The 14295-nt window shown below is 45.1% G+C and overlaps 1 protein-coding gene across 1 annotated transcript in view; it reads left to right on the top strand.

Annotated features, from left to right (window-relative positions):
• The window catches only part of CTNNA1 (catenin alpha 1), a 119662-nt gene that overhangs the window by 70453 nt on the left and 34914 nt on the right, over positions 1-14295 (top strand). The window contains exons 7-9 of the mRNA XM_077266024.1: positions 934-1137; positions 5720-5800; positions 8189-8341. Coding sequence (XP_077122139.1) covers positions 934-1137; positions 5720-5800; positions 8189-8341 — 438 coding nt within the window. The remainder of the gene's footprint in view (positions 1-933; positions 1138-5719; positions 5801-8188; positions 8342-14295) is intronic.

The following is a 14295-nucleotide window of genomic DNA, read 5'->3' as shown; positions in this document are numbered from 1 at the left end:
GGATCTCTGCTGTGCAGTGACAATCTCAATTTCCCTCAATTCCTTCACATACAACTTTTCTAGAGGTTGTGTCATGAAGTTTTTCATGTCCCCCCACCCCACTTTTATCTTTTGCTCTTCTATTTGCTCTTTTTCACAGTTTTATTCCATATTGCTTACTGTGTATGTACATCTCATGGGAATATTAACATTTATCTGAAGCAGTGGTACCCACTTTCTTACCTTTAACAGCCACGTTCAGCTCTGAGATATGGTCGTGAGCAACATATAGAGCACCCGAGTGACAACATCCACTTCCCCTCACAGAAGAGATAACTAGAACCACGCATTACCTCTATAAAGATGGCCATCAAACCAAGACCTTGTGGCGCCCTCTCATATAGGCAGCTTTCTTTCAGGGGTTACCACCTTACCCCCATTCAGTATCCTTGCATCAGGCACTGCCACTATGCTATCGCATTCAGCTTCATGCACCCCTCTAACTAGCAGTATCATCCTATCTCCAGCTTACCATATTTATCTCTCCATCCAGAATACACTATATACATATCCAGATCTTTTCTGTATGGAGATACTCAAAAAGCTCACCATCTGGAGACGACAATCTGTTAGACTTGGTGCTACTGCAATAAGCTGTCAGAAACCGCTGTGAGCCACACGTCATGGCCCGTCAGCCGCATGTGACTCCCAAGCCTCAGGTTGGGGACATCTGATTTGAAGGTTCTTTAGCAGATCTTTGAGCTTCCTTAGTTCTGTGTACCTTCGTTATCTGGTGTATATGTTTCTTCAATCCAAATGAGAAGCGGCTCAGAATGTCAACATTTTTATAGAAAAATAACAATTTCATTAAACTTGTCCTTTGCTCACTCTGCGTGGTATAAAGGTGAATAATCTATTGTGAACATACAATAATTATCTGTTGTGTTCAATTAGAAACAAATCATCGTGGATCCTCAAGGCTTCAGTGAAGAGAGATTTAGACCATCCTTGGAGGAACGATTGGAAAGTATCATCAGTGGAGCTGCTCTCATGGCTGATTCCTCCTGCACACGTGATGACCGCCGGGAACGAATAGTAGCCGAGTGTAATTCCGTTCGGCAAGCTTTGCAGGATCTTCTCTCAGAATACATGGGAAATGTAAGCACTATTAATTCACTGGTTGTGGGTCACAAATAAATAGAAGTGAATGAAGTCAAGCAATTATAGAACACTTATGAAATAATTAAATGGGAACATATCCAATGGCAAATGAATAGATGGGCTGACGTATAGAAACATCTGTCAGAGCCCTGCTTTTTTTTATTTTGCCTGACTTGTCCTTCACATAGTCATTCTTTTTGTAAGCCCCCACAAATCCCCAAATGATGCACTTCTGGATTATTGTGTGTGTACACGTTTTGTCTTATCCTTTTTCTAATTTGAGTTTGCAAAATTTTGGTTGAAAATTTGACCCACCATAGTCATTTAACCGCTTAATGACCACCGATACGCCTTTTAACGGCGGCAGTTAAGGGTACTTATTCCTTAGTGCCACTTTTTAACGGCGCTGAGAAATAAGGTTATAGTGCCCCCCAGCGTTGGAATATCTCCAGGGTCTCGCCTACCGGGGTAGCTGAGACCTGGAGATCATGATTCGGGTCGGTTTTAACCGGCCCCAGTGTTGAGATTGCCTTTATTCACAGAATAACGGCGAAGGCAAAAAAAAAAATCAGATTTCCTATTTATTTCTCTCTCCTCTGATATGATCTAGCAGAGGAGAGAGAAATGAGGTCCCCCGGTCCCTCCGGCGGTGTCCCCCCAGCCCACGGCGTCTTCTTCCGGGAACATAATGACAGGAGCATGCGCAGTGTGTCCACAGAGATCTGCCGGCCGTCACCTGGCAACAATAGGTGATTTTTCCTCTTGGTTCATTTTGATCACATGATGGGTTGGTGATCAAAATAAAAACAAAAAAAAAGTAAATCAAACGCCCCTTTATCAATTCCTTAGTTGGGTAAAAATAATAAAATTTAAAAATATATTTTTCCATTAGGGGTTGGGGTTATAGCTAGGGTATGGGCTTACAGTTGGGGCTAGGGTTAGGGTTACAGTTGGGGTTAAAGCTAGGGTTAGGGTTACAGTTGGGGTTAAAGCTAGGGTTAGGGTTTGAGCTAGGGTTAGGGTTTGGGCTAGGATTTTGGCTAGGGTTTGGGCAGGGGCTAGGATTTTAGCTAGGGTTGGGGTTAAAGCTAGGGATAGGATTGGGGCTAAGGTTACAGTTCGTTATAGCTAGTTAGGGTTGGGCTAGAATTAGGGTTAGATTTAGGGTTAGGCAAGGATTGGGGCTAGGGTTATGGTTTGGGTTAGGGCTAAAACTAGGGTTTGGGCTATGGTTAGAGCAAGCGGGGTTAAAGTTGGGGTTAGGGTTAGGCTTAGGGATAGGGTTAGGCTTTGGGCTAGGTTTAGGCTTTGGGTTAGGGTTTGGGCTAGGGTTACAATTGGGGTTAAAACTAGGGTTCGGATTGGGTCTAGGGTTTGGTCCAGGGTTTGGGCTAGGGTTTGGATTTGGGTTGGGGTTAAAGCTAGGGATAGGGTTAGGGTTACAGTTGGTGTTATAGCTAGTGTTGGGGTTAGATCTAGGGTTAACGTTGGGGGCTAGGGTTAACGTTGGGGGCTAGGGTTAACGTTGGGGGCTAGGGTTAACGTTGGGGGCTAGGGTTAACGTTGGGGGCTAGGGTTAACGCTGGGGTTAGAGGTTGGGTTTGGGCTAGGGTTGGGGATACGGTTACGGTGAAAAATAGGGTTATATTCTTGGTTACATCTGGAGTTAGGGTTGGGGCTATTGGAGTTGGGGTTATGGATAGGGTTATAGCTAGTGTTTTTAGGTTTATGGTTGGGGCTAAAGCTACGGTTAGGGTTGGGGCTAGGGTTAGAGCTGGCGTTGGGGTTAGACTTGGGGCTAGGGTTAGGGTTATATTTGAGGTTAATGCTAGGGTTAGGTTTTGGGCTAGGGTTAGGGTTTGGGCTACGATTTGGGTTATGGGTGGGGCTTGGACTTGGCTTAGTGTTGGGGCTAGGGTTGGGGTTTGTGTTAGGGTTAGAGTTACAGTTGGGTTTGAGCTAGGCTTTGGGCTACGGTTAGGGTTTGGGCTAGAGGTTTGGGTTGGTGTTAGAGCTAGAGTTTGGGGCTAGGGTTAGAGCTAGGGTTGGGGTTAGAGTTAAGGTTAAAGCTAGGGATAGGGTTAGGGCTAGGGTTGGGGTTACAGTTGCTGTTTTAGTTAGTGTTTAGAGTTGTGCTAGAGTTGGGGTTAGATCTAGGGTTGGAGTTCGAGGTTGGGTTTGGGCTAGGGTTAGGGCTAGGTATGGGCTAGGGTTTGTGCTGGGGTTAGAGCTAGGGTTGGGTTAGGGTGAAGAATATGGTTACATTTGGGGTTATAGCTATAGTTAAGGTTAGAGCTAGGGTTAATGCTAGGGTTAGGCTTGGGGTTAGGGTTACAGTTGGTGTTATAGCTAGGGTTAGGGTTGGGCAAGGGTTAGGGCTGGGGTTATAGCTATGGGAGGGGTTATAGCTAGGGTTGGGGTTAGGGGTGTGTTGGGTTTAGGGTTGCAGTTAGAGGTGTGTTGGGTTTAGGGTTAGGGTTAGGACTGTGTTAGGGTTGGAGTTAGAATTGGTGGGTTTCCACTGTTTAGGTATGTTAGGGAATCCCCTAAACGCGACATGGCGCTTGCCATTTATTCCAGCCAATTTTGCGTTCAAAAAGTTAAACGGTGCTCCCTCTCCTCTATACCCTGTCATGACAGTAACAGTGGTCAGAATTGTAAAAATTGGCTTGGTCATTAACCCTTTTCTGCCAGCTGACGGGATAGTACGTCAGCTGGCAGACTCCCCCCGCTTTGAGGTGGGCTACGGCAGTGAGCCCACCTCAAAGCCGTGACATGTCAGCTGTTATCAACAGCTGACATGTGGCCGCAATGGGCGCGAGCGGAATCGCCTGCCCGCGCCCATTAGCTAGTTATATGCCACTATCAAACTCTGACAGCGGCATTTAACAAGCGCCGCCGGAAGCGCTCGCATCGCTGACCTCCGTCACATGATCGGGGTTCAGCGGTGCATTGCCATAACAACCTGAAGTCTCCTTAAGACTTATATGGTTGTTGATGGCAGATTGCTGTGAGCGCCACCCTGTGGTCAGCGCTCAAAGCAATGCTGCATTTCTGCTACATAGAGGTGAGCTGTGCTTCACCTCTATGTGGCAGAGGCGATCGTGTAGTGCATGCTTCTAACCTCCCATGGAGGCTATTGAAGCATGCCAAAAAAAGTGTTTAAAAATATAAAAGTTTAAATCACCCCCCTTTCACCCCAATCAAAATAAACCAATAAAAAAAAAATCAAACCTACACATTTGGTATTGCCGCTTTCAGAGTCGCCCGATCTATCAATAAAAAAAATTAACCTGATGGCTAAATGGCGTAGCGAGGAAAAAGAAAATAAAATGTCAAAATTACGTTTTTTTTTGTCACCGCGATATTGCATTAAAATGCAGTAACGAGTGATCAAAAAACTTATCTGCACAAAAGTGGTATAATTAAAAACATCAGCTCGGCACGCAAAAAATAAGCCCTCACCCAAGCCCAGATAACGAAAAGTGGAGACGCTACGGGTAACGGAAAATGGCGCAAAATTTTTTTTAAGCAAATTTTTGAATATTTTTTCACCACTTAGATAAGAGAACCTAGACATGTTTGGTGTCTATGAACTCGTAATGCATGTAGAAAAGCCGCGGAGACACCATCTCGTGTTTCTCAACACAAGCAATGAATAGCCAGGTCTTTCACCGGGAAGGAACAACCACGGGAAGGGCAGCATCCAATAAAGGAAAACCACCTATGCCAAAACATGGTATCCATCCACAGACAGCTGTTTTGGGGTATTTGCCCCTCATCAGTGTGGAGTAGGAAACTGGCTATTAGGAGCAGTGCCTAGTGAAAAGATTTCCCTTCCCGTGGTTGTTCCTTCCTAGTGAAAGACCTGGCTATTCATTGCTTGCGTTGAGAAACACGTGATGGTGTCTCCGCGACTTTCTACATGCATTTGCATATTTCCCTTTAGGGATGGGGGCAGTGTTCTGGATCACTGCGTTGAGAAACACGTGTTGGATGTTTTGATCTCCCCGGTCATTCATCCTTATGTTTATGAACTCGTACTGACCTGGAGAATCACAATGGTAGGTCCGTTTTAGCATTTAGTGAACCTAGCAAAAAAGCCAAACCAAAAACAAGTGTGGTATTGCACTTTTTTTGCAATTTCATCGCACTTGGAATTTTTTTCCTGTTTTCTGTTACACGACATGGTAAAACCAATGGTATCGTTCAAAAGTACTACTTTTCCCGCAAAAAGTTAGCCCTCACATGGCCATATTGACGGAATAATAAAAAAGTTACGGCTCTGGAAAGGAGGGGAGCGAAAAACGAAAAAAGCTCCGGAGGTTAAGTACCAAATTGGCTCTGTCACTAAAGGGTTAACTACTGAGGCAAGTTTTTCAGGGACTATGCACAATTTAGGTCCCAACACCATAAGCAATAACAAGACTTTTGCATGTTACTTGGCGGTACAGTTAGGAGTTGCCAAAAGACGCCTCCTTCCCTGACATCACACAAGATATATCACACAGAAACCTGCTCTGCCTCAACTCCCTCCACACTTTATACATTTTCTGTTATCTGATTACTCTCTTTTTAGACTGGACGAAAGGAGAGAAGCGATGCCTTAAACACCGCAATAGACAAGATGACACGAAAAACGCGAGACTTGCGTCGACAAGTAAGTTTTCTAAGAATAACCCATTTATCAATGTGTACAAAGAAGTGTCTTTTTGAATTGGGCCTCATTCAACTGACTGCTACTCTTACTTGTTCTATCCTTGTTTTTCACAATAAGAACATAGACTATAGTTGGTATTTGGGCATGCTTACATGTGCATGTTCATTTTTTTTTTGGTAGACTGTCCGCAAAAAAAAAAAAAAAATTAATGTTTTTGATCCGATTTGTAGATTAACGAAGACCATTCAAGGAAATAGATTTTTTTATAAAATGGATAGTTCTCAAATGCCATCCAATTGTTATCCCTGTGCTGATTTCATACGGATAACACATGGACCAAAAAAGAGATGAGGCGTAAATAGGAAAATATTTAGAGTATGGTAACTAAATCTTTAAAAGGTTTTGTCATATGTCAATGCATTTTAGTTGCAAGCAGATAAATGAGGGTCCTAAAACACCCACCCTTTGGCTCAAACCTATTTACCCGAGAGGTGAGACAGAAGACAGCACAGAATGGGGCTTAATTTCTATGGAAGCATATGAGGTCTAAGGCTACTTTCACACTAGCGTCGTGCACTGCACGTCGCTATGCGATGTTGTGGTGCACCGACGCTAGCTGTGAATGCGCCGCACAACGGGGGCAGCGGATGCAGTTTTCCAACACATCCGCTGCCCCATTGTGAGGTGCGGGGAGGTGGGGCGGAGTTCCGGCCACGCATGCGCGGTTTAAATGCTGCAGACGACGCACCAAAAAGCGTTACAAGCAACGTTTTTTGGTGGCGACGGTCCGATGCAACCGTCGCACGACGGTTGCGACGTGTGGCAATGCGTCGCACCCCGTCGCTAATAAAAGTCTATGGAGAAAAAACGCATCCTGCAAGCACTTTTCTGCAAAACGACGCATAGTGATGTGCAGTGCACGACGCTAGTGTGAAAGTAGCCCAAGGCGTAAGGTCTCTCCTTGTGGAGAGTGACATACCAGCTCTGGCTTGTCAAGGTAAGGAGGCTTATTCGCCGTGCAATGCTCCTGCGGGAAATTTAATATGCAAATTGCCTCTTCAGAGAAAAAGAGGACTTGAACTCTATAGCGCCACATGTTGGAAGTAGCGATCCTACAAGTCACAATTAACCCTTTAATGAGTCTTGCAATATGACTTGGGATTAAAGCCAAATCAGTATCTCAATTTGCAGACACTGTGTTTCAGGCTGTTGTCCCTCGTCAGTGCGAAGCATGAGCCTCTCACCTAGCCAAATCCGTTCTCATGCTTCGCACTGAGGAGGGCCAACAGCCCGAAACAGTGTCTGTGAATTGAGATACTGATTTGGCTTTTATCCTAAGTCCTATTTCAAGACTCGTTAAAGGGTTGATTGTGACTTGTAGGATCGCTACTTCCAACAGGTGGCGCTATAGAGTTCAAGTCCTCTTTTTCTCTGAAGAGGCAATTTGCATATAGAAGCGTAGGAATTTGAAGAATTTGCTTCTGTTGAATCCGTACACCAGACCATGTGCACCCTTAGCCAGGAGCTACGCGCTCCTTTCGCCTTAGCTGCGCACCTCTCTGGAGAGGGCGGAGAGGCTTGAGTAACAAGTGGGGGTCTTAGGACCTGGATCTCCACCAATCTGCTTGTAATTAAAAGGGTACATAAAATGAAAAGGCTTATAAAGGTTTAGCTACTCTTTTTAAATATACCTCTTCATTGTTCCGCTGCTGCTAGATCTGACATTGGTCATAGAGATACACAACTGCATCTGCAGGTTGAGTTTTGCTTTGAAAACCGTGGGACTCTAGCAAATATGATGCCCTGTACTTCCTGGGCATAGTGCTATGGTCACCACAACCGTATCACCCAACGTCGGTTATGGCGAGAGAGTAATATTGGAAAGACAAGTTAAAATATCACTCTGGTTTCTTTTCTCCTTTTTCTCCACTTGGTAGGTGTTGTATGTTCTAGTAAAATGCTTACCGGTTGCTCTCTTCTACTGTTACTTGCCGTGCTCCATTCCCTCTCCGTAATTTTGTGACTGCAGCTCTGACTGGCCAGAAGTCACTGCCAACAGCTCTCACTATCAATGAGAACCTCAATCGGAGTCTCATAAACGTACACTGAGAAGTGATTTCCGGTCCGTGCAGCAAACAATGGAGTAATCCGTCCAGTCACAGCTCTGGTCACATGGTGCATAGGAGAACCAGGGCAGTGATGGGAGCAGAAGACAACGACCAGTAAGTATTTTACTAAACACAGAGAACATACATTACTGATGCCTATCTGTTGGTGAAATTAAAAACAAAAAAACCCAGTGTGGTACTTTAAGGAAGTAACACATTTATTTTTTGTTCATTTGTATTCTTTCTGTTTGTCTTAATCAGTGATTTGTATTTTGTATAGCTGCGCAAAGCTGTTATGGATCACGTATCTGACTCCTTTCTGGAGACCAACGTGCCACTTCTTGTTCTGATTGAAGCTGCAAGGAATGGCAATGAAAAGGAAGTCAAAGAGTATGCCCAGGTGTTTCGTGAGCATGCAAACAAGCTAATTGAGGTAAAAATGGATTAGTCAGAAGTCTTAATTAGTAGCTATTGATTCCTCCTCTCCTATCACTACTTTAGAATTCTGAAGTTGAAATCCTATAAAATGTGGGTGTTTTGAGCATTTAATATACTTTTATGTACAGTGGGTATGGAAAGTATTCAGACCCCTTTAAAATTTTCACTCTTTGTTTCATTGCAGCCACTTGGTTAATTCAAAAAAAGCTCATTTTTTCACATTAATGTACACTCTGTACCCCATCTTGACTGAAAAAAAGAAACAGAAATGTAGAAATGTTTGCAAATTTATTAAAGAGAAGACGAAACACCACATAGTCATGAGTTTTCAGACCCTTTGCTCAGACACTCGTATTTAAGTCACATGCTGTCCATTTCCTTATGATCCTCCTTGAGATGGTTCTACTCCTTCATTGGAGGCCAGCTGTGTTTAGGTAAACTGATAGGACTTGATTTGGAAAGGCACACACCTGTCTGTAAGACCTCACAGTGCATTTCAGACCAAATGAGAATCATGAGGTCAAAGGAACTGGCCGAGGAGCTCAGAGACAGAATTGTGGCAAGGCACAGATCTGGCCAAGATTACAAAAGAATTTCTGCAGTCCTCAAGGTTCCCAAGAGCACAGTGGCCTCCATAATCCTTAAATGGAAGAACTTATAGACCACCAGAAGTCTTTCTAGACCTGGCCTTCCAGCCAAACTGAGCAATCATGGGAGAAGAGCCTTGGTGTGAAAGGTAAAGAAGAACCCCAAGATCACTGTGGCTGAGCTCCAGAGATGCAGTAGGGAGATGGGAGAAAGTTCCACAAAGTCAGCTATCACTGCAGCCCTCCACCAGTCGGGCCTTTATGCCACAGTGGCCCGATGGAAGCCTCTCCTCAGTGCAAGACATATGAAAGCCTGCATAGAGTTTGCTAAAAAAATAAAAACCACACATGAAGGACTCCCAAATTCTCTGGTCTGATAAGACGTAGATGGAATTTTTTGGTGATATTTCTAAACGGTATGTGTGGAGAAAACCAGGCATTGCTCATCACCTGATCAATACAATCCCAACAGTGAAACATGGTGGATCATGCATCATGCTATGGAAGAGTTTTTCAGCAGGGACAGGACGACTGGTTGCCATTGAAGGAAGCATGAATGCGGCCAAGTACAGAGATAACCTGGATGAAAACCTCTTCCTGAGTGCTCTGGACCTCAGACTTGGCCGAAGGTTCACCTTCCAACAAGATAATGGCCCTGAGCACACAGCTAAAATAACAAAGGAATGGCTTCAGAACAACTCTGACTATTCTTGACTGGCCCAGCCAGAGCCCTGACCTAAACCCAATTGAGCATCTCTGGAGAGCTCTGAAAATGGCTGTCCACCAACATTCACCATCCAGCCTGACGGAACTGGAGGGGATCTTCAAGGAAGAATGGCAGAGGATCCCCAAATCCAGGTGTGAAAAACGTGTTGCATCATTCCCAAGAAGACTCATGGCAGTACTAGCTCAAAGAGGTCTGAATACATATGACCACGTGATGTCATTTTTTTCTTTTACATATGCAAAAATTTCTAAAAAATTTTCAGTCAAGATGGGGTGCAGAGTGTATATTAATGAGAAAAAAAATGAACTTTTTTGAATTTACCAAATGGCTGCAATGAAACAGAGTGAAAAATGTAAAGGGGTATGAATACTTTCTGTACCCACTGTATATAACCAGATCTTGTCTGCTATCCCACTGCAGAACATACTGGATATATTCTTACACTGGACTAAAAAAAAATAAAAAAAAAATCGAAAGCTGGAATTAGATACAAGGACCTATGATTTACTCCCAAAAAAACTGCATATATCGTCTACTCAGCTTTTTAAATGTCAGTTTTTGCCTATGAATACAATTATTCAGAAAGTAATTATAGATGTACCGTATATACTCGAGTATAAGCCTAGAATTTCAGCCCATTTTTTTAGGCTGAAATTGCCCCTCTCCGCTTATACTCGAGTCATTCCCATGGGTCGGCAGGGGAGGGGGAGCTGCAGCTGTCTAATCATACTCACCTGCTCCTGGCACGGTCCCTGCATGTCCCAGGTTCTCCGGGCGCCGGCAGCTTCTTCCTGTATTGAGCGGTCATATGGTACCGCTCATTACAGTAATATGGACCCGACTCCCATAGGGGTGGAGCCGCATATTCATTACAGTAATGAGCGGTACCATGTGACCGCTCAATACAGGAAGAAGCTGCCGGCGCCCAGAGAACCAGGGACGTGCAGGGACGCGCCAGGAGCAGGTGAGTATGACGGGGGCAGTGCACAATAGTCACCTTTCCACCGTCTGCGCCGCTCCGTCTTCCGCGTCCTCTGCAGTGACGCTCAGGTCAGAGGGCGCGATGACGCAATTAGTGTGCGCACCGCCCTCTGTCTGAACAGTCAGTGCCGAGAACGGAGAAGACGCAGCTGCGCCCAGCGGTGGAACGCGGACAGGTGACTATAGCAAGTGCCGAGGGCCTGAGCGAAGAGAGGTGAGTATGTGATTTTTTTTATTTTTTTTTTAATCGCAGCAACAGCATATGGGGCTTAAGTCTATGGAGCATCTTATGGGGCCATAATCAGCATTCGTGCAGCATTATATGGGGCATATTTTAATATGGAGCATCTTATGGGGCCCATAATCAACTGTATGGAGCATTATATGGGGATCCTGATTCAATATGGATATTCAAAAACACTTAACCTACTGATGTCTCAATTAATTTTACTTTTATTGTTATCTATTTTTATTTTTTACATTTACTGGTAGCTGCTGCATTTTCCACCCTAGGCTTATACCCGAGTCATTAAGTTTTCCCAGTTTTTTGTGGCAAAATTAGGGGTCTCGGCTTATATTGGAGTATATTCGGTATGTATTTTAGGGCATTTATTACTATTACTACTTTTAGAATCTTTAACCCCTTCCCAGCCTTGGACTTACCATGTTCTGTGTTTCATGGAGGTCACATAAATGGACTTACCGGTACGTCCAGGTGACTGAGCAGTCTCAGATGCTGTGCCTGCATAATCTCCGCTGGGGCTTAACTGACAACCTGTTGCTGGCACCTCCCCATTGCTATTTAATCCACTAAATGCCACAATTAATAGTGATCCCATAATTTAGAAAGTTGTGAGAGGGAGGGGGGGTCCATTTTCCCCCTATGGCTGTCATGGCACCCAAACAATGACCTCTGGGTCTGCCTAGTATAGTGGCCTGTTAGAATGTCTGTTAGATCCTTCTTATAAAACAGCCTATCAGTGTGACACTGATAGTTCTAGTATCCTGCAATAATGGCCGGGACGAGTTATTTTGGTACCCTAGGCAAATAAAGCATTTTTGCATAAAAAAAATCAAATGGCGCTCCTTCTTTTCCGAGCTCTGCTGTGCGCCCAAACAATGGATTTCCTCCACATATGGGGTATTGACATGCATAGGAGAAATTGCACAACAAATTTGGGGATCCATTTTTTCCTGTTACCATTGTGAAAATAAAAAAAATTGGGTCTAAAGTAATTTTTTTTGTGAAAAAAAAAAATTAAAAAAAAATTCTTTTTTTTCCCCACATTCTAAAACTTCCTGTGAAGCACCTGAAAAGTTAATAAACCTCTTGAATGTGGTTTTGAGCACGTTGAGAGGTGTAGTTTTTAGAATGGTGTAACTTTTGGGTATTTTCAGTCATATAGTCACTTCAAATGTGATGTGGTCCCTAAAAAAAATGGTTTTGTAAATTTTGTTGTAAAACTAGGGTTTTTTCATGTTATTGGTAGCACAAAGGCTCTAGAAAAGCAGCATGGTCCCCTCCCCCCTTTATAAACAAAAAAAAAAGAAGAAAGAAATACAGCAACTTCTGCTCTTCCAAATACAAGTTCGCCGCTCCCTTCTGAGCCCCAGTGTGCCTAAACCGCTGTTAGCATCAAAATGTGTGGCATTACTGTAGTGGGGATAGCCCATTTATGGGTTGTGTATCTGCCAATAGGTCTTTTAACTCAGAGGTCCCCAACCGCCGGTCCGCGGACCAGGACCGGGCCGTTGGGGTTTTTCAGCCGGTCCGCGGCGCCCCTGTTCAGCGGTCACGTGGGACCGCTCATTAGAGAAATGAATAGGCGGCTCCACCTCCCATAGGGGCGGAGCCGCATAATTCATTTCTCTAATCAGCGGTGCCGGTGACCGCTGACAGAGGAAGAGGCTGCGGCACCGAAGACCAGCTGTCCGGGGGAAGGAGCGGGACGCCGGGAGCAGGTAACTATCGCATATTTACCTGTCCTCGTTCCACACGCCGGGCGCTGTCTCCATCTTCCCGGCGTCTCTCCGCACTGACTGCAGGCAGAGGGCGCGATGACGCATATAGTGTGCGCGCCGCCCTCTGCCTGATCAGTCAGTGCAGAGAGACGCCGGGAAGATGGCGCCGAGGAGCTGCAAGCAAGACAGGTAAGTATGTGTTTTATTATTTTTATTGCAGCAGCAGCAGCGCAGCTATAGGGCAATAATGGACGGTGCAGAGCACTATATGGCACAGCTATGGGGCAATAATGGTGCAGAGCACTATATGGCACAGCTATGGGGCAATAATGGACGGTGCAGAGCACTATATGGCACAGCTATGGGGCAATAATGGTGCAGAGCACTATATGGCACAGCTATGGGGCAATGGTGCAGAGCACTATATGGCACAGCTATGGGGCAATGGTGCAGAGCATTATATGGCACAGCTATGGGGCAATAATGGACGGTGCAGAGCACTATATGGCACAGCTATGGGGCAATAATGGTGCAGAGCACTATATGGCACAGCTATGGGGCAATAATGGTGCAGAGCACTGTATGGCACAGCTATGGGGCAATTATGAACGGTGCAGAGCACTATATGGCACAGCTATGGGGCAATTATGAACGGTGCAGAGCACTATATGGCACAGCTATGGGGCAATAATGGTGCAGAGCACTATATGGCACAGCTATGGGGCAATAATGGTGCAGAGCACTATATGGCACAGCTATGGGGCAATGGTGCAGAGCACTATATGGCACAGCTATGGGGCAATGGTGCAGAGCATTATATGGCACAGCTATGGGGCAATAATGGACGGTGCAGAGCACTATATGGCACAGCTATGGGGCAATAATGGTGCAGAGCACTATATGGCACAGCTATGGGGCAATAATGGTGCAGAGCACTGTATGGCACAGCTATGGGGCAATTATGAACGGTGCAGAGCACTATATGGCACAGCTATGGGGCAATTATGAACGGTGCAGAGCACTATATGGCACAGCTATGGGGCAATAATGGTGCAGAGCACTATATGGCACAGCTATGGGGCAATAATGGTGCAGATCAGTATATGGCACAGCTATGGGGCAATTATGAACGGTGCAGAGCACTATATGGCACAGCTATGGGGCAATTATGAACGGTGCAGAGCACTGTATGGCACAGCTATGGGGCAATAATGGTGCAGAGCACTATATGGCACAGCTATGGGGCAATAATGGTGCAAAGCACCAGGGAAACAAGCATGGTGCTCCCACTCATTCTGAACCTATGGTAAGTTGAATCACATTCTCATTATAAATGTCATAATTATATGATAAGTATGCACTAAGCTCCATCCCTCCATAACCCCACCCCCATATGACCAAAGCCCCGCCCCTGCCCCACCCCCACCGGGCCATGGAAAACTGGTCTTGCTTAAAGCCGGTCCCTGGTGCAAAAAAGGTTGGGGACCTCTGCGCTAGCGGATCACCCCTGGATTGTGAGGTACATCAAAGCTACGCAACGTATCAGACCAACAATACATAGTTCAGTACCCCCATGGAACCTCAGCTTGGTACTAAATGAATTACAGAAAGCTCCATACGAGCCACTAGATCAGGCAGACCTAAAGTCTGTAACATTCAAGACTGTCTTCCTAGTCGCAATAACGTCAGCAA

Source organism: Ranitomeya variabilis, chromosome 5 (genome assembly GCF_051348905.1).
Source record: "Ranitomeya variabilis isolate aRanVar5 chromosome 5, aRanVar5.hap1, whole genome shotgun sequence".
Lineage (NCBI taxonomy): Eukaryota > Metazoa > Chordata > Amphibia > Anura > Dendrobatidae > Ranitomeya > Ranitomeya variabilis.
Note: the sequence above shows the minus strand (reverse complement) of the source record. Positions and strands in the feature narration are given on the sequence as shown.